The sequence below is a fragment of the Oncorhynchus kisutch genome, linkage group LG6 (genome assembly GCF_002021735.2).
Source record: "Oncorhynchus kisutch isolate 150728-3 linkage group LG6, Okis_V2, whole genome shotgun sequence".
Classification (NCBI taxonomy): Eukaryota; Metazoa; Chordata; class Actinopteri; order Salmoniformes; family Salmonidae; genus Oncorhynchus; species Oncorhynchus kisutch.
In genome coordinates this window covers 81,934,988-81,961,865 of record NC_034179.2, presented here as the reverse complement: position 1 = coordinate 81,961,865, position 26,878 = coordinate 81,934,988, and the positions used below count along the sequence as shown (strand labels likewise).

General features: G+C 42.0%; 1 protein-coding gene across 12 annotated transcripts in view; it reads left to right on the top strand.

Annotated features, from left to right (window-relative positions):
• The first annotated feature begins 8,808 nt into the window (after positions 1–8,808).
• The window catches only part of LOC109878666 (glycine-rich cell wall structural protein 1.8), a 35,919-nt gene continuing 17,849 nt past the window's right edge, over positions 8,809–26,878 (top strand). For 6 of the 12 annotated variants that reach the window (XM_031827924.1, XM_031827922.1, XM_031827926.1 and 3 more), the window contains exons 1-13: positions 8,809–8,977; positions 12,270–12,314; positions 12,893–12,958; positions 14,686–14,724; positions 15,357–15,425; positions 15,639–15,725; positions 15,822–15,854; positions 16,158–16,199; positions 16,788–16,838; positions 17,265–17,315; positions 17,810–17,869; positions 20,218–20,268; positions 21,806–21,856. In XM_031827924.1, the coding sequence (XP_031683784.1) occupies positions 8,911–8,977; positions 12,270–12,314; positions 12,893–12,958; positions 14,686–14,724; positions 15,357–15,425; positions 15,639–15,725; positions 15,822–15,854; positions 16,158–16,199; positions 16,788–16,838; positions 17,265–17,315; positions 17,810–17,869; positions 20,218–20,268; positions 21,806–21,856 (712 nt within the window). In that variant the 5' untranslated portion in view covers positions 8,809–8,910. The remainder of the gene's footprint in view (positions 8,978–12,269; positions 12,315–12,892; positions 12,959–14,685; positions 14,725–15,356; positions 15,426–15,638; positions 15,726–15,821; positions 15,855–16,157; positions 16,200–16,787; positions 16,839–17,264; positions 17,316–17,809; positions 17,870–20,217; positions 20,269–21,805; positions 21,857–26,878) is intronic. The other 6 variants (XM_031827928.1, XM_031827927.1, XM_031827921.1 and 3 more) reach the window with 5 other exon arrangements.

Genomic DNA, 26,878 nt, shown 5'->3' with positions numbered 1-26,878 from the left:
AATTTGTACCATAAAAAAACATAATTTTCAACGTTACAGTGTTCATACCCCTTGACTTATTCCACATTTAGTTGTTACAGCCTTCCTTCAAAATTGATTAAATGTATTTTACTACACACAAGTACTTCATAATGGCAAAGTGAAAACAGGCTTTGAGGAAGTTTTGAAAATGTATTGAAAAATGAAATACAGGAATATGACATTTACGTAACTGTTTATGTAGGGTAACTTTGGCAGCGATTACAGCTGTGAGTCTTTCTGGGTCAGTCTCTGAAAGTGTACCACACCTGGATTGTGCAACATTTGCCCATTATTATTTCAAAATTCTTTAAGCTCTGTCAAATTGGTTGTTGATCATTGCTAGACAACCACTTTCAGGTCTTGCTATAGATTTTCAGATAGATTTCAGACAGAACAGTAACTCGGGCCACTCAGAAACATTCACTGTCTTCTTGGTAAGCAACTCCAGTGTTAATTTGGCCTTGTGTTTTTGGTTATTGTCCTGCTGAAAGGAGAGTTCATCTTCCAGTGTCTGGTGGAAAGCTGCATGAACCAGGTTTTCCTCTAGGATTTTGCCTGTGCTTAGCACCATTTTGTTCATTTTTTTAGTCTTAAAAAACTCCCCAGTCCTTATCGATTACAAGCATACCCTTAACATGATGCAGCCACCACTATGCTTGAAAATATGAAGAGTGGTACTCAGTGATGATTTTGTCCTATTCTATAACTTTGATTTTTGGTTGAGATGGAGACGTGAATCCAACATATCAATTATTAATTTGTAGACAAACTGGAATTAAAGACATACTGAGTCAGTTGCACAGATGGAACTATCCAATCAGAAGAGAAATCTCCTTAAAATATTATTTGTGTTGACAATCAAACACAATTCAATATCACTTTTGAAATATAATACATAGCCTATTAACTTAGCCCAAGTTAGCAAATGATATGTTGGATTCATGTCTTCAACTCAACCAAAAATAAAAGTTAAAGAATGGGATAAGCCAGTAGCTCAGGTGGAACTACCCAAGCAGTACATACGTATCCTTTAAATGTTGATATTTGGTTGTGTTGTCAACCACATTTACTTTTGTAATTTCTTAAATAGCCTAAAGTTAAAGCTGTTTTACAAACAAATGTAACATTCAACCTTAAAATTAGTAATAGATCCATGGCCACATTTTGCTGTTACTGTAACTATATATTTCTTCTTATGTAATCATATAGAGTGCATGATCAAGATAGCATGCATAGGTCATCGCAGGTCTGTGGAGATCTTCACAATTGCTGTAATAATCTGTGCAGAATCTCGAACGACATTGATCACTTGCACCATGTAATTTTAATGTAATCTCAACTGCAATCCAGGTCATGTGGTTGTGCTATTAGTTGAAAAAATATAAATATCTGATGTTTGAACTTTGCTGTGCTTTTAAATGATTGAATGTGCAGTGATAGACATTTGGGTGACAACTAAACCAAAACTCAGACATTGTTTTTCCTTGGGAATTTGGTTGTGCTTTTAGACGTTTGAAAGCATAGTAATAACACAATGCAAATCCAACTAACTTTTGTCTGTCTTTTTGAGGGGGTGAATATAGGTTGTAACCTCATTGGTCAATGTCTCAACCAAATATTACCCAATTATCCATGTTGAAATGACGTAGTGTGCCCAGTGGGTTATCTCAGTCTGAATAAGAGGCAGTAATTATTACAGTGTTAATGGAGCTGTCCATTACTGCGTGCCTGGCCTATGGGGCAGGAAACTGTAGATCACCCAACTGGGCCGGCAGCTAGACTCTTGGCCATTCTCTCTCACTGAGAGCTTGGCAGAGTCATGATGTTTTGACAGACCGGCCCGTCTGTATGTGACCCTCTCCCTCTCCTGTCTGTTTCATCAGTCTGGATTCTATAAGACTGTTTAAACAGCCCCACTCACCACCTCCTCCTCCTGGCACCCCTGCTCCTGCTGCCCCTGGCCTGCATTTCTTTAAGCTAATTTCCTGCAATTCTTAGAATTTCTCCGTGGAGCCGAGATGCATTTTGGCAGTTTCAAAGTTCATTTCCTGCATTTCTACACATTTTGCCATGGAGTTGAAAGATATAGATGCAATTTTTAAGCAATTCTACCACAGGAGGTTGGTGGCACCTTAATTGGGGAGGACGGCCTCGTGGTAATGGCTGGAGCGTAATGATTGGAATGGTTTCAAATACATCAAACACATGGTTTCCATGTGTTTGATGCCATTCCATTTGCTGCGTTCCAACCATTATGTGCCGTCCTCCCCTCAGCAGCCTCCACTAGATTATACATATTCTGCCATGTAGCTGAGAGAACATTTAGCCGTTTAAAGATACATTCCTGCAATTCTATGCATTTTGCCATGGCTGGTTCTTTTTCTAAAATGTATTAACAACATCAATACGTTAAATGCATTGTTTTTGGATTTTTCTATTCCCCTGAATGTTTCGCTTTTATATTGGTGATTGTTAGTTCTCAAAGATTATATAATAAAAACATATATAGTTCTATTATTTTTTTCTACATATTTGATATTCGGTTTCAGTTGTTTGAGTTTACACTGAAATAATTGTTGTTGTTTTTTACAGAGGGTTTTTACAGCCAAAGAACCCGTTTGGAACCCTTTTTTTCTAAGAGTATAGGTAATAGCGCAGCTCATGTTGGATTCCATGCTCCCCCTGTCCATACCCCTGCTGCTGGTCAGCTTTTTGTCTTTGATTTGTGTGTCCTGGAGGATCCAGCTCGGGAAACCTGAGTCGTGTATCTACACAAACGCTTCCCTTGCATCTCTCTGTTCCGCTACTGTTGTCAAGGTTTTTATATCCATTACTACTGCAGTGATTGAATTTGACTGCAAATATTGACTGTTTGAGTTGTCCATCTGTGAGAGGGTGCATGGTGGTCTGTCAGAGGGATATTTTATTGCAAACAGATTTGTCATCAGACACAACCACCACCTGTTGGTTCAGCCACATCCTCTGGTATGTCCGTTGCACCTGCACAGCTAGGGAGGTGAGCATGCTTTTCAGACCTTTCTGTGGTTCTTTGTGTTCTCTTAACTCAGTTTTGATATGCTACACAGAGTTGAACACTAATATTGAGAACCCCCAGGTGTGGCCAGAGCAACTTACGAGACTGAAGCAGCATAATGCCCGAAGAGCATAAAACCACGTAGGCCTAACACTCTGGAACGTCAGGGCTAAATTGCGGTAAGCAATTAAAAAAATACATGACAAATAATTATGTCATGTGTCCAGCACCATATTTGTCTGGGTTTGAAACATGTGTCTGAAGAGATGGGCTATTGATATTCAGAGGATGAATGAGGCCCTGGGACAGATGTAGTGGGCACAGGTTTATCTCAGACAGACACACACACTAATAATGGCATTTACCTCAATCCTAAGAGATGAAAAACATGATTGCAAATCATTTGAATGCACACACCTACGCACAGGCATGTGAGAACCTGTCAGAAACTAAGAATTGACTGATTGTTATGTATGTATGCCAGTGCTGCCGTGGCACACTGTCTTGCGACGTCTCAGTGTGTGTGCTTGCATCAGTGTAGGTGTATGCATTCATTGTGTGTTGTGTTTGCAGGAACTACCTGTCCAGCCCCCTCCTCCTTACCAACTATGAGGTTGTCTCTATGGTATGGTGTGTTTTTCCTGTCTCTGTTTCAGTCTGTGTGTTCAGTGAGGCACGGTATTTTCAGTTTGACTGACCACACATAAATAGCCGTCCAGATGTCCGTCCACACATTGCATAGCCTGTTCTTCTCACTTCCTCAAAGAGCCAACACTGTCTATACCACCTCTTTCTGCCCTCTCTCTTCCCTCTTTCTGCCTCTCTTTCTTCCCTCTTTCTGCTTCTCTCTTCCCTCTTTCTGCCCTCTCTCTTCCCTCTTTCTGCCTCTCTTTCTTCCCTCTTTCTGCTTCTCTCTTCCCTCTTTCTGCTTCTCTTTCTTCCCTCTTTCTGCTTCTCCTCTCTTTCTGCTTCTCTCTTCCCTCTTTCTGCCCACTTTCTTCCCTCTTTCTGCTTCTCTCTTCCCTCTTTCTGCCTCTCTTTCTTCCCTCTTTCTGCTTCTCTCTTCCCTCTTTCTGCCTCTCTTTCTTCCCACTTTCTTCCCTCTTTCTGCTTCTCTCTTCCCTCTTTCTGCCTCTCTTTCTTCCCTCTTTCTGCTTCTCTCTTCCCTCTTTCTGCTTCTCTCTTCCCTCTTTCTGCCTCTCGTTCTTCCCTCTTTCTGCTTCTCTCTTCCTTCTTTCTGCTTCTCTCTTCCCTCTTTCTGTCTCTCTCTCTTCCCTCTTTCTGCCTCTCTTTCTTCCCTATTTCTTCCCACTTTCTTCCTTCTTTCTGCCTCTCTTTCCTCTTCTCTGTCTCTTTCTTCCTTCTTTGTTTCCTATTTCGTCTCCCTTCCCTATTTCTTCTCTCTTTCTGCCTCTCTTCCCTCTTTCTTCCCCATCTTCCCTATTTCTTCCCTCATTCTGCCTCTCTCTTTCTTCCCTCTCTTTCTACACTCTTTCTTCCCTCTTTCTGCCTCTCTTTTCTCTGAAAATAACCAGTGTTCTTTGGATCCTCTCATCAATGTATTGTGTTGACATTAATTGTGCAGTGCACTGACCACACAGAAGCTGTGGGTTTGGACAATGTCTTCCAAAAGATCCCCATGATTGAAATGACCAGAAAATATACATGCAGAGGTCCAACATGGGTGAGGGAGAAATTTGAATCATTCATGTCTAAGAAGTTAGGGTTTCTATTCAGAGCACCACTATGAGAAACAATATGCAGGTGTGCTTTCAGTTCTATACAATCATGAAAATAACCAGAGTTCTTTTGAATTCCACTTGTTAAATTATTGTATATTGTGTAAGGTTTTGGATATCAGCGTGGTGCCATATAGACTATTTTAATGTTTTATATCCTCATGTATTCGGCAGTCATGGAGGTGTAGGTGGACAGTGCGTGTTAGTGGTAGCAGCCCTCACACAGCACAGTGGAAGTGTAGAAGACCGTAGATCATGTGTGAGTAAATGAGGGACCACAATCCCATGGATGGCCCAATGCCTCTTGCTTACGAACTGAGGTGAAAACTAAGAGAGATGATCAGTACAAACAGCGTAATAAAAGGTTTTAGACAGGTTATTTTGAAGGAACATTTTTACAACGTCTCACTGTAGAATAATTATGGAAAAATCCCTTTTCATCTTTTAAGAGAGGTGGTGGCATTGAGGAATATTTCAACCTGGTTGCACAGGTTTCCACATTAAACATTTATACCAACATGCTTTTCACTGAGCCTTACAGTGCCTGGCAGAAACAAACTACTCTAGAATGATGTCATATTTATCCTGCAATTTACTGGGCCTTTTTCTGGGCTGTTTGTGTACATTTCAGACATTCTGTTTGCGTGTTCTCATTCTTTTCCCTTTCCTTAATTTTTTAGGAGGTGTACAGTCACACCTGTTTAGTAAAAACAAGACGGTCATTAATGAACCTAATGGGTCTTGTTTGGAACACCTGACTGTGAAAGCTCTCTCTACCACTCTTCATCATCATCATCTCTCTCCCCAGAGCAACAGCCCTATCCATTTATATTTATGTTGTGTATAGAGGTTTTGTGTTAGTTTGCCCGAGTATGTTTTTTACATATATATGTATTCCTGTGTGGCACAGCAGTGGTGTAAAAAGTACCCAATTGTCATACTTGAGTAAAAGTAAAGATAGTTTCATAGAAAGTGACTGAAGTAAAAGTGAGTCACCCAGTAAAATACTACTTGAGTAAAAGTCTTAAAGTGATTGGTTTTAAATATACTTAAGTATCAAAAGTAAATGTAATTGCTTCAAATATATTTAAGTCTCAAAAGGAAAAGTATAACTCTTTAAAAATTCTGTATGTAAAACAAACCAGACTGCACCGTTTTCTTAGATGTGTTTAATTGACAGATAGCCAGGGGCAAGATCCAACACTCAGACATAATTTACAAATGAAGGATGTGTTTAGTGAGTCCTCCAGATCAGAGGCAGTAGGGATGACCAGGGATGTTCTCTGTTTAGTGAGTCCTCCAGATCAGAGGCAGTAGGGATGACCTGGGATTTTCTCTTGATAAGTTTGTGACTTAGACCATTTTTCTGTCCTGCTAACCATTCAAAATGTAACTAGTACTTTTGAGTGTCAGGGAAAATGTATGGAGTAAAAGGTACATAATTTTCATTGGGAATGTATTGAAGTAAAAGTAGTAAAAAATGTAAATAGTAAAGTACAGATACCCCAATAAACAACATAAGTAGTAGTTTAAAGTATTTTTACTTAGGTACTTTCTCCACTGTGGCTCAGTTGGTAGAGCATGGCGCTTGCAACGCCACAGTTATGGGTTCAGTTCCCACGGGGGACCTGCATGACTACTGTAAGTTGCTCTGGATAACTGCATCTGATAAATAATAAAGTTTGAAATATGTGTGTGTTCTATGTGTGCCTGTTCCAGCCCTCTCTCTGTAAACAGTGTAGTATGTGTAGATTACATCAGATTCTCTGAGTGTGTTTTCTCTGGGCAGCATCTTCATTGGCTCTCATCACTGACAAGAATTTGCTTTTTGTCTGTCTGTGTCCATCTAATATGTCTCCACCAGTGAAGGCTGGTGGGAGGAGCTATAGGAGGACGGGCTCATTGTAATGGCCGGAATGGTATAAATGGAACGGTAGCAAACACATCAAACATATGGAAACCAAGTTTGACTCCAATCCATTGATTCCATTCCAGCTATTACAATCAGACTGTCCTCCTATAGCTCCCCCCACCAACCTCCACTGGTCTCCACTAACCTGAGGTAGACCTAAAACAGCTTCCCTTTGCCTTTGGCTTGACAGGAACATACTAACAATATCACTCCAAAAACCATTGTACTCAAAAATGTGCTTAAATTCAGACATGAGCTCAATGCATGAGAAGAGTTGTTTTTTTTGTTTTGGGGGGGGGGGGGGGACAAGTAACCGGGTTGTCTGTTTATTGGTTTTGATTGGATTGCAACTTGAATGTTATCAGTCTTCTACATTTTCTTAGGATTTTCTTGCTGCTTCCAGCCAGAATAGTGATTCATGCACTGTTTTGTCACTGTAAATTGCCGCTGTGAGCTCATGCTGGGCTGGCGGGACCGTGAGGCTCTGAGGGGGGGTAGGACTGGTCTGAAGAGGTCACTAAGTCTAAGGAGGGGTGGGGAGGGGGTAGGAGGGGTCTGAGGAGGTCACTAAGTCTAAGGAGGGGTGGGGGTAGGAGGGGTCTGAAGGGGTCACTAAGTCTAAGGAGGGGTGGGGAGGGGGTAGGAGGGGTCTGAAGGGGTCACTAAGTCTAAGGAGGGGTGGGGAGGGGGTAGGACTGGTCTGAAGAGGTCACTAAGTCTAAGGAGGGGTGGGGAGGGGGTAGGACTGGTCTGAAGAGGTCACTAAGTCTAAGGAGGGGTGGTGAGGGGGTAGGAGGGGTCTGAAGGGGTCACTAAGTCTAAGGAGGGGTGGGGAGGGGGTAGGAGGGGTCTGCAGGGGTCACTAAGTCTAAGGAGGGGTGGGGAGGGGGTAGGAGGGGTCTGAAGAGGTCACTAAGTCTAAGGAGGGGTGGGGAGGGGGTAGGAGGGGTCTGAAGGGGTCACTAAGTCTAAGGAGGGGTGGGGAGGGGGTAGGAGGGGTCTGAAGAGGTCACTAAGTCTAAGGAGGGGTGGGGAGGGGGTAGGAGGGGTCTGAAGGGGTCACTAAGTCTAAGGAGGGGTGGGGAGGGGGTAGGAGGGCTCTGAAGGGGTTGTTAGAGGCAGAGGGCCATTGAGGGTTCTTTCCTTATGGTCAGGATGTGATTTAAAAACAGGAGGGGTTACAGAGTAGAACTGAACAACAGGGACAAAGACCTGGTGTATGTATACATGTTCTCTTGGAGAAGGAATTTCAGCTTATTGGGTGTTTCTGTTTCTGGGTGCATGGTCTATGTACTTGTTTAAGTATATGTGTTTTGATAAATATAATACATTCCTGTTCAGAAATGTTATAAATATGATGTAATTATGTAATAGGGTTATGTGATAATATCATACAGCCAGTCCAAAGAAGTGGATTTCCAAGGCCACCTTGAATGTATACACATTCCCATCCTTCCCCTCTGCAACACACACATAGACTTGCCTAGGTAAATAAAGGTTAAATAAACAATACTTCAAATAAAAAAATACTGTCATACTGAAAATGCCCTTCTGTCCTACTGCCCCTTCCTTACCTTCTAAACCAGGCTTCCTCAACTGAAGGCCCACAATCAGAGACATGTGATCGTATACAAATGTAAGCAAGGTTTGAAATGATGTTTTAGTCAAAAATATCTGTTTGGGCTTCTTGCGGTCAATTAGCAGTTTACAAATGATTTGTAATTATGTCCCAGTCCCCCGACCATCTGCTCAAGAAACATCGGTCCACGGCTGAATCTAGTTGATGATCCCTGATCTAAACCATGATCTCACACTTATCACCTCTTTGAAGCATTGTCTTATCCCGCTCATCACACACAAATCACATTGCCATGTTAATATACTGGCTGGCAGCAATCCAGCTGATCAGCAACCTGATGTGGACTGTCTTTGGATGGGCAGAGGTGGGCCTGACTGCCTGTCCAGAGAGAGAGAGGGAGAAATGGGGCAGGTGCTTCGGTGCAGCAACGGCCAATTGCAGGATAGAGGGCAGGGCTGGTCAGGGGGAGGGTATCAAAACCAGAATCGTATTTAAGGCGTGGGCAAACACTGGAGATGTCTACTTGTGCTGTGCCCCTGTCCAGTCGGCCAGTTTCTCTCTCTCTCTCCTTGTCTTTCTGTCTGTCTGCCTGTTTTTCTCTCTGCCGGACCAGGTCTCCTCCACCATGCTGGTAAAAGCGCTCCTTCAGACCTCGCTGGTCCTATGGCTGGCACAGCACACACTACAAGGAGGTAAGACATAACCAAGACTATCTGTGTGGAGGATATAATGGCTGATGGAAGAGGGTTGAGAGGAATGTGGAAGAGGGATGAGAGAGAATATGACAGAATATGAGAGAAAGTGAGAACGTTGTCTAAAGGATGTAGATCACAGGTGAGAGAAGAGAGAGAAGAAGAAAGGCCCACATTTGTGTGAGGATTGGGAAGGATAGAAAGAGAGAAGAAAACATGCCACCATCATTTCTTAATTTGTAGAGTTGGTACATCAGAAATAGTATTTTTAATTCATGTTGGAGTAGTTTCAAGACTGTCTTTGTAGAACATTATTATAATAGCATTCAGACACGTTACGTTGTGTTGTGAAACACTGTACAGTAGGTGTCAGCACAGGACTGCTTGTTACCACCTTAAATCTTCACAGGTGCTTGCTGTGTGCACAGCAGTGTAAATTGGACTTAAATGTTTAAATGTCAATTATTTATTAGTTTATTGTAGTTTCCGAAGATATTGTATTGTTCTGTAAATTATGGATTTGCTTGTTTCTCAACTTAGATTAAAAAAAATATATATATATATATTTTTTAACAATTGTAGTTTGATTACTTAAAGGGTTATGCATGATAATATTCATATTATATTCATATATGAAACGTGAACTATTTTTGTTGTTGGATGTGTTGCTTTGTGGTCCACATTTAGTTACCTATTACGCACAACTTGCAACTTCCATAAAAAAAACTTGCCAATTTGAATTGTCCAAATTAAATTGAAATAACATTTGAATTATAAGCTTTGTTTAATATAACATTCGTTCCCTAGTTGTGAAATTCCTTTGACACATGTAGTCAAAGAAGCTCTAAAACTCACAGAGAAAATCAGCAAATAATTGCCAGCATAATTGCTTTAATTGAATAGTTGGGGATAAAATGAAAACAATTAAAAATTGTATGGAACATTTGAACAATTCAGAGTAACTACTTAGTTTTTTTCTTCAATTTAAAGTTTTATTACGTTTTCTTGTTTTTCAATCAACCAATAAAACACATTCCACATTCACAGATGTGACAGGCTTTAAAAACACATTCCACATTCACAGATGTGACAGGCTTTAAAAACACATTCCACATTCACAGATGTGACAGGCTTTAAAAACACATTCCACATTCACAGATGTGACAGGCTTTAAAAACACATTCCACATTCACAGATGTGACAGGCTTTAAAAACACATTCCACATTCACAGATGTGACAGGCTTTAAAAACACATTCCACATTCACAGATGTGACAGGCTTTAAAAACACATTCTACATTCACAGATGTGACAGGCTTTAAAAACACATTCTACATTCACAGATGTGACAGGCTTTAAAAACACATTCTACATTCACAGATGTGACAGGCTTTAAAAACACATTCTACATTCACAGATGTGACAGGCTTTAAAAACACATTCTACATTCACAGATGTGACAGGCTTTAAAAACACATTCCACATTCACAGATGTGACAGGCTTTAAAAACACATTCCACATTCACAGATGTGACAGGCTTAAAAGAAAGTCTAAAAATAATAATACATTTGAAAAAATTTAAATACAATTAAAATGCAATTAAAATGAATGATAAAGTCAAATAAAAGCATTTATTTTTCTTAATCTATTTATTTTCCTTGGTGCATATATATATATACATACGTACATACATACATACACACACACACACACACACACACACACACACACACACACACACACACACACACACACACACACACACACACACACACACACACACACACACACACACACACACACACACACACACACACGTACTCAAAAACTAAATTAAAATAAAAACACACAAAAAAACATACCACTTGCAGCAGCACTATCAAGGTTCTTATCAGCTATTTCAAGCATTCGCTGAGACGAAGGGCCAATAATTCGTTTTTAGGTTTTACAGTACCTTACACAACATGTATCTGCGCATTTCCCTAGTCACCCCGTTCACTCTGTCCAGTTTGAAATATAGTTGAATAGTGGAGACCAGAGTCTATCAAACTTGGGCTGTCTCTTGTGGAGGTCATAAGTGAGCTTTTCAAGAGGAAGAAAGTCAACAATCTGGTCAATCCACATTTTAAATGTAGGAGGGGTATTAGAGGCCCACAATAGAAGAATACATTTCTTAGCAAAGTATGTAATAGTCATAAGCAAATTTTCTCTGTCAGGATCAAGAACAAAGTCCTGCTGGGCATTAAGAAGATAGATACATGGGGTCATATCAAACTGTACCTCTAGTATTTTCTGTGCAGCAGTATGTACAGATTGCCAGAATCTGGCAATCTCTCTACAGAGAGATTGTTTTAAACCCTGACAACATGCATTTCATGTTTCTGGTGACTTTATCTGAGAGGTCTGGAAGGCCTGTCAACATACAGATGTAGGATCTTTATTTGAGCCAGTTTGCTACAGCAGAAAAATAATCCTGCAACAACAGGAAATGTGAATTATTATGTGGATTATAATTAATTGATATTTTCCTGGGAAAATCAAGTCTGAATTTTCAAAGTGAAAATTACAAACCTCAAATACACTACAAGTTTCACATTTTATGCATTGCAGGACATTTATCCTGCAACATGGGGATCCAATTAAGATCCTACACCTGTACAGCTGAGTGACAGATAGCTGTAGACATGTTGCTAAACTATCAGGAATCAACTTGGGTATTATGCTCAGATATCTCTGCAAAACCGCCCAACTGACATTTATGTGTCAAATTTCCAATGTCCGTGTCAGATCAGGGGAAAAAATGGGCCTACGTGGTCCTTGCTTCCTGGATCTCAGTGAAACAGACCTGCTCCAAGTCTGGTGACCCCGCTAAGCCTCTGTAGTTTCATCTCGTCTGATTGCTTTGAATCAAAGCATGGGAAGGTGAGGTGGCAGCAGCGGTCCAAATTTGACAACCTGTTGTGAAAGAAGCCTTTACAACCTGCACACAGTCCCTCCTTTTTGTCTGTCTCTCCACTCCATCAATGGGAATGTCTGTTTCTCTTCCCTCAAGCTGCCCAGTTGGAGCTGAGTTTGCATGGGATTGGAGTGAGATGTTCACTACTCATCATCCCATGACATCACTTAATATTTAATCAGCTGTAGTGTTTCAAATGCTTACGTTATGGATGGTGTAACACTGGCACTGGCCAACAGGAAACGATGAAGGCCTTCATCTCTCTCCAAACCACAGCATAGCAACATAGCATACTTCATAGAGTGATTTGCAATTCTGTTTTTCATCTCTATTAGGAGTGAAACCTCAAAGTGGTGGCATGGGGAAAATGCTACCCAGGGGTAAGTGCAATTATTAGTCTCTGTATGTCTGTCTGTCTCCCCTACCCTCTCTCTCTCTCTCTCTCTCTCTCTCTCTCTCTCTCTCTCTCTCTCTCTCTCTCTCTCTCTCTATATATATATATATATATATATATATATATATATATATATATATATATATATACACTGCTGTGCACTAAGCAAGCACTATGGTGCTCACTGATCACTGATGTCTCACATCTCCCTGTGGAACTTCCACCAACAATCAGCTCCTAACAGATTCTGTCTTATCTCAGGACTGCACTCAATTGACCCGTCTTGAGCATGGTCTAAACTAATTTGCTCAACTAAATATAGCTTCTGCTTAAGTTGTCTGGCATTTTTAGAATTAATTAAAAACGGAAAGTGGTGCAATTGTCAGTGAGAAATCTGATTTAGATTCTGTCTTGCAATGCTCATCCTCCTTATTAATGATTTAATATAGACTCATATGATACAACGTTTAGATTTTTTTCCCACCATAGAGAAACATGCTCCACTATGGTGCTCACTGATCACTGACGTCTCACATCTCCCTGTGGTGTCTTGTGGTCTTCCAGGGGCTGGTGCTCTTGGGATACAGGGAGGCTACGGAGCCAAGCCCGCCAAAACCGGAGGAGCTGGGGGTAATATTGATTGATTGCCATATTTACAGTGCCTTGCGAAAGTATTCGGCCCCCTTGAACTTTGCGACCTTTTGCCACATTTCAGGCTTCAAACATAAAGATATAAAACTGTATTTTTTGTGAGGAATCAACAACAAGTGGGACACAATCATGAAGTGGAACGACATTTATTGGATATTTCAAACTTTTTTAACAAATCAAAAACTGAAAAATTGGGCGTGCAAAATTATTCAGCCCCCTTAAGTTAATACTTTGTAGCGCCACCTTTTGCTGCGATTACAGCTGTAAGTCGCTTGGGGTATGTCTCTATCAGTTTTGCACATCGAGAGACCGAAATTTTTTCCCATTCCTCCTTGCAAAACAGCTCGAGCTCAGTGAGGTTGGATGGAGAGCATTTGTGAACAGCAGTTTTCAGTTCTTTCCACAGATTCTCGATTGGATTCAGGTCTGGACTTTGACATTCTAACACCTGGATATGTTTATTTTTGAACCATTCCATTGTAGATTTTGCTTTATGTTTTGGATCATTGTCTTGTTGGAAGACAAATCTCCGTCCCAGTCTCAGGTCTTTTGCAGACTCCATCAGGTTTTCTTCCAGAATGGTCCTGTATTTGGCTCCATCCATCTTCCCATCAATTTTAACCATCTTCCCTGTCCCTGCTGAAGAAAAGCAGGCCCAAACCATGATGCTGCCACCACCATGTTTGACAGTGGGGATGATGTGTTCAGGGTGATGAGCTGTGTTGCTTTTACGCCAAACATAACGTTTTGCATTGTTGCCAAAAAGTTCAATTTTGGTTTCATCTGACCAGAGCACCTTCTTCCACATGTTTGGTGTGTCTCCCAGGTGGCTTGTGGCAAACTTTAAACGACACTTTTTATGGATATCTTTAAGAAATGGCTTTCTTCTTGCCACTCTTCCATAAAGGCCAGATTTGTGCAATATACGACTGATTGTTGTCCTATGGACAGAGTCTCCCACCTCAGCTGTAGATCTCTGACGTTCATCCAGAGTGATCATGGGCCTCTTGGCTGCATCTCTGATCAGTCTTCTCCTTGTATGAGCTGAAAGTTTAGAGGGACGGCCAGGTCTTGGTAGATTTGCAGTGGTCTGATACTCCTTCCATTTCAATATTATCACTTGCACAGTGCTCCTTGGGATGTTTAAAGCTTGGGAAATCTTTTTGTATCCAAATCCGGCTTTAAACTTCTTCACAACAGTATCTCGGATCTGCCTGGTGTGTTCCTTGTTCTTCATGATGCTCTCTGCGCTTTTAACGGACCTCTGAGACTATCACAGTGCAGGTGCATTTATACGGAGACTTGATTACACACAGGTGGATTGTATTTATCATCATTAGTCATTTAGGTCAACATTGGATCATTCAGAGATCCTCACTGAACTTCTGGAGAGAGTTTGCTGCACTGAAAGTAAAGGGGCTGAATAATTTTGCACGCCCAATTTTTCAGTTTTTGATTTGTTAAAAAAGTTTGAAATATCCAATAAATGTCGTTCCACTTCATGATTGTGTCCCACTTGTTGTTGATTCTTCACAAAAAAATACAGTTTTATATCTTTATGTTTGAAGCCTGAAATGTGGCAAAAGGTCGCAAAGTTCAAGGGGGCCGAATACTTTCGCAAGGCACTGTATATTTTTAGTGCTGCCAATCATCATTTGTGATTTAATTTATGAACCATCATGACCTGTCTTTGTAATGAATCACAGGTGGTCGTTATCCAGGGGGGGATCAGCAGCTTGGAGGAGGTGAGTTTCTCAAAGATAGAGCTAAAACACGTACACTGCGTCTACTGTACCAAACATTAGGAACCCCCCCGCCCTAAGAACAGCCTCAATTCCCACGGACATGGACTCTACAAGGTGTTCAAAGTGTTCCACAGGGATGCTGGCTCATGTTGACTCCAATGTTTCCTACAGTTTTGTCAAGTTGGCTAGATGTCTTTTGGGTGGTGGACCATTCCTGATACACACGGGAAACTGTTGAGCATGAAAAATCCAGCAGCGTTGCCGTTCTTGACACAAATCGGTGTGCCTGGCACCTACTACCATACCCTGTTCAAAGGCCCTTCAATCTTTTGTCTTGCCCATTCACCCTCTGAAAGGCACACATACACAATCCATGTCTCAACACTTAAAAATCATTATTTAACCTGAGGCCCCTTCATCTAAACTGATTGAAGTCACTTTAACAAGTGACATCACTAAGGGATCATAGACTGACCAGGTGAATCCAGGTAAAGCCTGTGTCAGGTGTTCCTAATGTTTTGTATTCTCACTGTAAGTATTCTCTGTTTGATTCAGCTTGTGTTTAGCTACTCTGTTCAATGTGTTATTTGTGTGTATCAATATGTGACATGTCTCCACTGTCTTTCCTAAAGGGGGATACAGAGGCCCAGGAGGGGCCGGGGGTAGGGGAGGATATGGTAACGGAGGCCAGGGAGGCTATGGTAATGTCTACTACTTTACTTAACAAACAGTCTCTGAGCAAGGCTTGTTAAGATTAAATGTCTTAGTAACTTAGGTTTACATGAAATTCACAATGGTTATATGCCAAAAATGTCTAACTCTTGCAGCAGTTTTCCTTGTTGATTTAAATATTCATTCATTTATTTTAATAAATGTCTACATAATATGACTTCTTCCCATTTGTCTGATTGTAGGTGCTGGTCTGGGAGCAGGAAATGGCCAAGGAATGGGGACGGGAGCCGGACTGGGCTCACAGGGTGGGAAACCACGTGGAGGTGGAGGTGAGTGTGACATTCAGGACAAGAGATGTTTTATTCCAAAGTTTGTACTAACAATGACGAGTAAACATCATCTGTCTGTTTGTCTGTGTTTGTCAGGATACGGTGGTAATGGCTATGGCACACAGCCAGGTACGTGTTTGTTCTGTTACCTGGTATTTGTTTGTATAGAACACACAATATTTAAGATCCTCAAGACCGTCTCCCCTGTCTCTGTCTGTTGGATCTAATCATAGTTAAGTTGAATTTGTGACATTGTCTGTGAGTGCAGATTGGTTCTCATCTAATAAACCAGAATGTGATCTTGGAATAAAATAATAATAACTCCAGGGGTGGAGATTTAAGCTTTCTGTTTGTGGTTATGTGGTTAAATGACATGATGTAAAGAGTTATGTGTTGCATGTCCTTTGACCTTGCTACTTGTCTTGTTGCTAGGTTACGGAGCTGGAGCTGGAGCCAGAGGCTATCCACGACCAGGTAAGCAGCCAATCCCTGCTGGCCTGAACCATCTAAAGGCCAATACTATAGTCTACTATTTTACAAGCCCGTGTTCATATTTTTTACAGCTCACACCTCAAGCACTTAATTCATTGAACAAACTGTCAATCCCAATCAATAAATCAGTGGGGATTTCCATATTACGCATCTTACAAATTGTCATCTGCATACTGTACACTGTACAGTGTACGTTAGCCAGCTGGGTCCTACATAGACACCAAGCATCTGCAAACTGGCTTTTCAGATGTAGGATCTTTTAAAAAGATTTTCCACTTTGAAATTTCAGACCTAATTTGCCCTAATGAAAAATGTATTAACCCCTACATAAATGTCCATTAAACTGACTGGTTTTGTTGGGTATCTTTTTAAAATGTTACTTAGATTAATGCACAGGTGTGTCAATTTACTCTTAAAAATGAATTATTTTCCTGCTGTAGCAAACTGGCTGAAATTAAGATCCTACATCTGTACAAGCAAAGTGGTTGATTGCTGCAAAGCCTCTGTACCTCATACACTGCATGTGGAGTTCGATCATTCCAATTGACAGTGCCCCTTTACAAACATTAGGTGCTGGAGCTGGGTATCCCAATGGACAGGGATCTAAGGGACCAAAACCGGGTAAACTTTCCAATCCTGCTGTGTCCGTCTGTGTCCGCATTCGTGTTTGTTTGTTTTTACCTGCGTTTTTAAGTTTGTGCCTTCATGTCTGCTCTTCGTGTTGCCGTTTTCAATCTCTTCTGTGTAATCAGTATTTATGCCTTTCGCTGATTCAGTCAGACATGGTGTAAATGCAGGTTGTTTGCTCAGTGCATTAACAGGTGTCTATCTACTTACCATCAATGGTTGTCTTTATTTTTCAGTTGCCATATTCTTTCAAATGGGCAGCCATATATATTTTGTTGTGGTGTGATTGGAATTGTGTTAGTAGTAAAGTACGTAAGTGGGTGTGTCTGTGTATGGTTATGTTTGTGGATCAGAGCATCATATCTGCATGAGTCCGTCCTATAGTCGCCAGTGTTAAGTAATCACTATTGTGGTCTTCAGGATATGGTGCAGGAGCTGGAGTGCCCAATGGACAGGGTGCTAAACCCAATGGTAAACAATCTGCTACCCTGTGGGTTTGTCTGTCTATGTGTGTCTTTGTCCCAGTTTCTGTAAAGGTGCATGTCGCATGTAGACACATTATGCCACAATCATGATATTGATTGTGTAAGTTCACATACTGTCTACATATGGTGTAGGTATCATTTTCAGTCATAGTTTTGTTTGAATGCTATTGAGACACCATGCCAATATCTATTGCCATGTGTGGATCACAGCCCCTGTCAGCATGTTGTGGTTGTGGGTTTTGTTCCTAACTTTGTCCAGGGATTTGGGTTTTTCTAACAGCATGGGTTTGTCCTGGGTCTTCTTGACCAATCACTAGAAAGAGACTCCTAACGATGATCAAAGTATTCTATTTTCAATATGATATTTGAAATCACATTGTCATATAGAATTTTAGATTCATTTTGGGGTTCAGACGCCAGTCTTTTTATTGGTTGGTTTTTGGGTGAATGTTTTTGAATAAGCACTGTTGTGGTCTCCAGGGTATGCTGCAGGAGCTGGAGGAGTTCCCACTGGACAGGGTGCTAAACCATCCAAACAGGGTAAACCTCGCTTTCCTTGTTTTCATGTCATCTCTTTATAATAATTAGTCTAGAACCTAACGTTTCATACGTGCACCTGGTGGCCTTTCCTTCGTCTCTGATCTGGTTCTAAGTCTCTGATCTGGTTCTAAGTCTCTGATCTGGTTCTCTATACTTAGTGCTTTCAAGGTTTCAGCGTCAGTGCTCGAGCCGCTGGTATATCCAATGGGCTTACGGTTTGACGTGGATGTTTTGTGAGTCTTGTGGATGTTTTTTAATTTTTAATTTTACCTTTATTTAACTAGGCAAGTCAGTTAAGAACAAATTCTTATTTTCAATGATGGCCTAGGAACCGTTGGTTAACTGCCTTGTTCAAGGGCAGAATGACAGATTTTTACCTTGTCAGCTCGGGGATTTGATCTTGCAACCTTCCGGTTACTAGTCCAATGATCTAACAACTACCAGATGGACAGGGAGCCAAACACTATAGAACTACAATACCAGATGGCCCAGGAGCCAAAAACTATAGACCTACGATACCAGATGGACAGGGAATCAAAAACTATAGACCTACGATACCAGATGTACAGGGAGACAAAAACAATAGACCTACGATACCAGATGGACAGGGAGCCAAACACTATAGACCTACAATACCAGATGGACAGGGAGCCAAACACTATAGACCTACAATACCAGATGGACAGGGAGCCAAACACTATAGACCTACAATACCAGATGGACTGGGGCTCGCTAGAGACTCCTCTTGTGATAACATGCGTCTTGGTGAGAAGTGTAGGAGTCAGGCGCAGGAGAGCAGGGATGTCTGAGAAGCGTGTTTAATAATATAGTCCACCAATACAAAACAGCACAGACAAAAATCCCAAAACTACGCTCTCGAATACTCAGAACAAACACAGTTCCGACACTTTACATACACGTGCGTAATAGCGAAAAAACAACAAACATCAAATACAATCGAGCGCAATACACACAAGTCTAATCCTGCACGAATTACGGCAGGTAACAGGTGCCCTATAGACCCACAGAAATCAAAGCAATTGAAAACCAGGTGTGAAAAGGAACACAGACAAAACAACTAGAAAAATAAAAAGGGATCGGTAGCGGATAGTAGACCGGCGACGCGGAGCGCCGCCCGAACAGGGAGAGGAGTTACCTTCGGTAGAAGTCGTGACACCTCTTCACCTGCTATTGTTTGTTTTCATTGTTAGTTGTCAACTGGGATGCATATCATCTTCCTGTTGTTTGTCTATGGTTTCCTTCCAAAAGTGTTTGTGAATGTTGCTCTTCATCTAATTACAATGTATTAAATCTTTAAATGTATCTCAATCAGTGACTAACTCCAAGTGTTCATAGAAACCTCTCTTTAGTATGTGCATATCAGCTGTCTGAGGTTGCTAATGAATTTGATATGGTGTTTTCTTCAAGTGTTATTTTAACATGTTATCTATGTTGTCTCTCCAGCGTCTTTGTCATCCAATGTCTTCACTTACGCCTGCCTCAATTGAGTTCTCATTTACATTAACACTATCAGTAGTTCTTGATTTAATATATCCAGATTGGGAAAGCATTTCATTCAGTTGTGACAAAAAACTTGAAGTGACCTTCAATTAACATTTACTTGACTTCTTAGCTGAACATGTTGATGTGTTTAGTGAAGCTATGTGACTGTGTGGTAAAATGTGTATAGATTTAGCAGGTGGAAACTTGTGGAATAGACACCGCCTGGAATGAACTTTTAACCAATCAGCATTCAGGATTAGACCCACCGATTGCATAACATGTATACTGGTTGTTTAGGGACTGGTGATGGTGGAGCAGAGCAACCTATTGAACAGGGTGCTAAAGGCAACCGTGTGTTTGCCTGTCGTCCCGTCTGTACTCAGTGTGTGATCCTGTCTTTGTCTGTAGCTCAGTGTGTGTGATCCTGTCTGTGTCTGTGCCCTGGTGTCTGTTCTATGTATCAGTGTTGCGCCACAGAGGACGGCTTGGTTCATTCAAAACTCTGACTTACATGCTAATCCGAATTCATCCCCCTGACTCTGACAGTCTAAATATAGAGTCTCTGCTACATCCTCAGTTTAGCTTTTGTTTAGAGTGAGTGTCACTGTTTAATAGTGAACACTCCATGTTGCCTGCTGGGGTGTTCAATATGCTGTGTCATATTGGGTTCCTGAAGTCTATGTATGGTTCATATTAGTTGCAGTACAAGTGTCGCTAAGACTGCATGCCCATGACTAACGTACCGATTCAACAACTTGTCAATATGTTAGATTTTACTGTATGTCACGTGTTTGGTCTGTTTTTATATATTTTTGTACCTAATGAGTCATTGTTGTGGTCTTCAGGGTATGGTGCAGGAGCTGGAGTGCCCAATGGACAGGGTGCTAAGCCCAATGGTAAACATCTGCTATCTCTATCTCTGTGTGTCTGTCTCTGTCAAACGTTTAAACTCTAACAGCAGGAAGATATGACGTTACAGTAAATATATTACAATCAGATAGCTGCTGAATACCCTGTTTTAGGTTGTGTTGAATAACCAGTATTATGGTCTCTAGGAAGTGGTCCAGGATGTGGAGTGCCCAATGGTCAGGGTGCTAAACCTAAACCCCATGTTAAACCTCTGCTACTCTGTCTGATGTTTCTCTGTCTGTTGTTACTCTGTCTGTTGTTACTCTGTCTGTTGTTACTCTGTCTGTTGTTACGCTGTCTGTTGTTACTCTGTCTGTTGTTACGCTGTCTGTTGTTTCTCTGTCTGTTGTTACACTGTCTGTTGTTTTTCTGTCTGTTGTTACTCTGTCTGTTGTTTTTCTGTCTGTTGTTACTCTGTCTGTTGTTTTTCTGTCTGTTGTTACTCTGTACGTTGTTTTTCTGTCTGTTGTTACTCTGTCTGTTGTTTCTCTGTCTGTCTGCTACGTACAGTATTGCATGATGTACAGTACAGTACTGCTATGATCTGTTAGGGTTTAAGTACACTGTTGTTGTACATTTTGACTGGATGCCTAACTTCCCTATTGTTGCTATTGTGGTATTTGATGCAGTTTTACGCAGTGATCAGGCATGCATTCTTTAAACGGTATGTGGTGGTTACTAACCAGTGTTGTGGTTTTCAGGATATGGTCCAGTTGCTGGTGATCCTAATGGTGCTATACCCAGTGGTGCTAAGCCCAGTGGTGCTATACCAAGTGGTGCTAAACCCAGTGGTGCTAAACCCAGTGGTGCTATACCCAGTGGTGCTAAACCCAGTGGTGCTATACCCAGTGGTGCTAAACCCAGTGGTGCTATACCCAGTGGTGCTAAACCCAGTGGTGCTATACCCAGTGGTGCTAAACCCAGTGGTGCTATACCCAGTGGTGCTAAACCCAGTGGTGCTATACCAAGTGGTGCTAAACCCAGGGGTGATAAACCCAGTGGTGCTATACCCAGTGGTGCTAAACCCAGTGGTGCTATACCCAGTGGTGCTAAACCCAGTGGTGCTATACCCAGTGGTGCTAAACCCAGTGGTGCTAAACCCAGTGGTGCTATACTCAGTGGTGCTATACCCAGTGGTGCTCAACCCAGTGGTGCTAAACCCAGTGGTGCTATACCCAGTGGTGCTAAACCCAGTGGTGCTATACTCAGTGGTGCTAAACCCAGTGGTGCTATACCCAGTGGTGCTATACCCAGTGGTGCTATACCCAGTGGTGCTATACCCAGTGGTGCTAAACCCAGTGGTGCTAAACCCAGTGGTGCTAAATCCAGTGGTGCTAAACCCAGTGGTGCTAAACCCAGTGGTAAACCTCTGATACCATTACTAAATGTCAGAGTCTCTTTCTCTATTTCTCTATTGCTGTATCTTTCATTACTTGTGTCAGAACTCAATGGTCATTGATAATATCTACAGAGATAACCATTGTTGAGTAACCAGTGTTGAGTAACCGTTGTTGTGGTCTCCAGGATATGGTCCAGGAGCTGGAGTTCCCAAAGGCCAGGGAGCCAAAGGCAATGGTAAACCTCTGATACCTTGTATGTGTCTACGTCCGTCTTCACTGTTTGTCTTTCTATCTCAAAGTTGAGGTTGAGCTTTCTGGTGCATGTTGTGTGGTAATTCCAAAGTTTGTAGCATATTATGCATGCATATCTGTGTTGTATGGTACTCTATCTTTAGAACAAAATGGGTGTTATGTTCCTGAACACAACCAGCTAGTGTTCAAATCAAAATTGTATTTGTCACGTGTTTCGTAAACTAGAGGTGTAGACTAAGAATGAAATGCTTACTTACGGGCCCTTCCCAACAATGCAGAGAGAGAAAAATAGAAAAATAATAAAACAAGGATTAATTAAAAACACTATGAGTAACGATAACTTGGCTATATACACAGGGTACCAGTACAGAGTTGATGTGCAGGTGTCCAGGGTGACTAGGCAACAGAACAGATAATAAACGGTAATAGAAGCATACAGTATGTGATGAGTCAAAAGAGTTGGTAGAAAAAGGGTGAATACAGATAACCCAGATACAGCAACCCAGATACAGCAACCCAGATACAGCTACCCAAATACAGCTACCCAGATACAGCTACCCAGATACAGCTACCCAGATACAGCTACCCAGATACAGCTACCCAGATACAGCAACCCAGATACAGCTACCCAGATATAGCTACCCAGATACAGCAACCCAGATACAGCTACCCAGATACAGCAACCCAGATACAGCTACCCAGATACAACTACCCAGATACAGCTACCCAGATACAGCTACCCAGATACAGCTACCCAGGTACAGCTACCCAGATACAGCTACCCAGGTACAGCTACCCAGGTACAGCTACCCAGGTACAGCTACCCAGATACAGCTACCCAGGTACAGCTACCCAGATACAGCTACCCAGATACAGCTACCCAGACTAACTATTTAACTAACTATTTGTCAGTCTTAGGGCCTGGGGGTAGAAGCTGTTCAGGTTCCTGTAGGTTCCGGACTTGGTGCATCGGTACCGATTGTCATGCAGTAGCAGAGAGAACAGTCTATGACTAGGGTAGCTGGAGTCTTTGACAATTTTTATGGCCTTCCTCTGACACCGCCTGGTATAGAGGTCCTGGATGGCAGGTAGCTCAGCCCCAGTGATGTACTGGGCCGTACGCACTACCCTCTGTAGCGCCTTAATGTCGGTGTTTGCTAGATATTTGTGCATGGCTTTAACCTATGCGATGAAATACTAAGATCAAGGGCAGAATGTGCTGTGCAGGTGGTATTGATCAATTGTCTATAAGCAGTGTTGAGTAACAGTTGTTGTGGTCTCCAGGGTATAGTCCAGGAGCTGGAGTTCCTACTGTATCTGGTGCTAAAAATGTTAAACTTTTGCTACCCTGTAGTTGTTTCTGTTTCTATGTTTATTTCCCTGTGTCAGAGGTGATCTGCACACTCTCACTGTATTGCATGTTTGGTGATACCAATACGAGTAGGTCTTTGTCAGTTTATGTGTCAAGACCATTTGAATAGATTTGAGAAGGTAGCGCTAAGTAACAGTTGTAGTGGTCTTCAGGATATGGTCCAGGAGCTGGAGTTCCCAGTGATCAGGGAGCCAAAGGCAATGGTAAACCTCTGATACCCTGTCAGTGTGTCTCTGTCAGTCTTTGTGCAACTTGTCTGTCTGTGTCAAGAGCAGCATGCATCGTGTTTGCAAATGCTTTTGATTTATGTTTTGTTGTTGTAACAACTGTTGTTGGTTCCAGGATATGGTCCAGGAGCTGGAGCTACCAACAGTGCTAAAAGCAATGGTAAACCTCTTTCTGAGTGTTACAGGTCTATCTCCATCTATGTTTCTTTGTTGCTCTCTTATGATAAGATACATCACTTCTGCTTATAGTAAGTACAGAGCCAAGATTAATTGAGTAACAAGTGTTCAATAATAGTTGTTGTGGTCTTCAGGATATGGTCCAGGAGCTGGAGTTCCCAGTGATCAGGGAGCCAAAGGCAATGGTAAACCTCTGATACCCTGTCTGTTTGTCTCTGCCTTTGTGATGCATTGCTGCATGTCTGTAACCTCAACTGTTTGTTAGAATTAGCATATTGAGGCCTTTGACAGATGGAGTATGCCCAAGCCAGTGTGATAACACTAAATGCGATGCTGGTTTGGTCTGTTGTAGAACAGGGTTGAGTAAGAGTTGTTGTTGGTTCCAGGATTTGGTCCAGGAGCTGCAGCACTAAGTGGTGCTAATCCCAGTGGTGCTAATCCCAGTGGTGCTATACCCAGTGGTGCTAATCCCAGTGGTGCTAATCCCAGTGGTGCTAATCCCAGTGGTGCTAATCCCAGTGGTGCTAATCCCAGTGGCGCTATACCCAGTGGTGTTAATCCCAGTGGTGCTATACCCAGGGGTGTTAATCCCAGTGGTGCTAAACCCAGTGGTGCTAAACCCAGTGGTGCTATACCAAGTGGTGCTAAACCCAGTGGTGCTATACCCAGTGGTGCTCTACCCAGTGGTGCTATACCCAGTGGTGTTAATCCCAATGGTGATAAACCCAGTGGTGCTATACCCAGTGGTGCTATACCCAGTGGTGCTAAACCCAGTGGTGCTAAACCCAGTGGTGCTATACCCAGTGGTATTAATCCCAATGGTGATAAACCCAGTGGTGCTAAACGCAGTGGTGCTATACCCAGTGGTGCTATACCCAGTGGTGCTATACCAAGTGGTGCTAAACCCAGTGGTGCTATACCCAGTGGTGCTAAACCCAGTGGTGATATACCCAGTGGTGTTAATCCCAATGGTGATAAACCCAGTGGTGCTAAACCCAGTGGTGCTATACCCAGTGGTGCTATACCCAGTGGTGCTATACCCAGTGGTGCTAAACTCAGTGGTAAACCTCTGTTACCATTACTAAATGTCAGAGTCTGTATCTCTATTGCTGTATCTTTCATGACTTCAGACTGAACCCAATGGTCATTGACGAGATCTACAGAGCTAACTTGTATTGAATAACAGTTGTTGTGGTCTTCAGGATATGGTCCAGGAGCTGGCATTCCCAATGGTCAGGGTGCTAAACCCAATGGTAAACTATGGCTACCTTGTCTGTGTCTACGGCCCTATTCAATGTGTGTCTTTCTATCTCAAAATTGAGGTTGAGCTGAATGGTGCATGCTGTGTGGTAATGCCAACGTTTGTAGCATATTATGCTTGCATGGTCTGGTCATTTTTAGAACAGTTTTGAATAAGAGCTGTTGGTTTTAGGATATGGCCCAGGAGTTCCAAATGATCAGGGAGCCAAAGCCAATGGTAAAGCTCTGATAACATGTCTGTGTCACACTCTGTATCAAAGTGGAGCTTCTTTGACTGTATGTTGCATGATAAGTACTACAAACGTTGGTGCGATATGACTCCTGAACGTTGAGAAGGATTAATATATTTGTGCATGGCCAGAGGGGAAAGGTCCCAGGGCAGCATGTTTTGTGCTCATGCAAGTGATTATTCACAATAAATCAGTGTTGACAGTGTTGCGTAACAGTCGTTGTGGTCTCCAGGATATGGCCCAGGAGTTGGAGCACCCAACGGTGGTAAAGGAAATGGTAAACCTCTTTCTGAGTCTTCATCAGTCTCTATTTCTCTGTCACTTTAGAGGTAAACTGGCACCTTTTTCTTAGTCCACCAATCACTGGGTGACGCTCTTTTTCCTGGTCCTTCGTGCCAGACATTTAAGTACTCTGAACCATTCCATCAGGCCAATTAAACATGTTATTACAGTGAAATGCTATAGCATCTCTTATTATAAATAAGGTACAGAATCTCGGATGATAAGATCTACAGAGAACTTATGTTGAGTAACATGTATTGAGTAACAGTTGTTGTGGTCTTCAGGATATGGTGCAGGAGCAGGAGTTCCCAATGGTCAGGGTGCTAAACCCAATGGTAAACATCTGCTACCCTGTCTGTGTCTACGTCTGTCTTCAATGTTTGTCGTCCATGTCAAAGTTGAGGTCGAGCAGGATGCTGCATGCTGTGTGATAATGTTACAGTTTGTAACATATTTTTGCATGCCTGTTGCCAGTTCATTGAGCATATTGTAGAATTTGACCGATCCATGGATGCTGGCCTGGTCAATTGTAGAACAGTGTTGAGTAAGAGTTGTTGTGGTTCCAGGATATGGTCCAGGAGCTGGAGCACCTAACGGCGCTAAAAGCAATGGTAAACCTCTGATACCCTGCCTGTCTGTGTTGCATGCTGTATGGTACTCTATCTTTAGAAGAGTATTGGTGATAAGCGCCTGAACACATCCAGCTGGTGTTTGCTAGATATTTGTGCACGGCTATAAGCTATGTGATGAAATACTAGGATCAAGGGCAAAATGTGTTGTGCAAGTGGTTTTGATCAATTGTCTATGAGCAGTGTTGAGTAACCGTTGTTGTGGTCTCCAGGATATGGTCCAGGAGCTGGAGTTCCCAATGGTGGTAAAATCTCTTTCAGAGTGTTACAGTCTCTCAATCTCTATTCATCTGACACTCTCCTATGTTTAGCTACAGAACCTCTGATGATTAGATCTACACAGCTAACTTGTGTTGAGTAAGAAGTGTTCAATAATAGTTGTAGTGGTCTTCAGGATATGGTCCAGGAGCTGGAGTTCCCAGTGATCAGGGAGCCAAAGGCAATGGTAAACCTTTGATTCCCTGTCTGTGTGTCTCTGTCTGTCTTTGTGCATCTTGTCTGTCCGTGTCAGACAACATGTGTTGTGTTTATGCAAGTGGTTTTGATTTTCTATAAGCAGTGTTGAATAACAGTTTTTGCGGTCTTCAGGATATGGTCCAGGAGCTGAAGTTCCCAATGGTGGGGCTAAAAGCAATGGTAATGCCAGTTTAAATCTCTGAGTTTAAATAACTGGATGGCACTCATTATCATAACCTACAAAACGTTTGATAATAAATTCTACAGCACTAACTTGCTTTGACCCAGTGTTAAGTAATAGTTGTTGTGGTCTCTAGGATATGGTCCAGGAGTTGGAGCCCTCAACGGTGGTAAAAGCTATGGTAAAGCTCT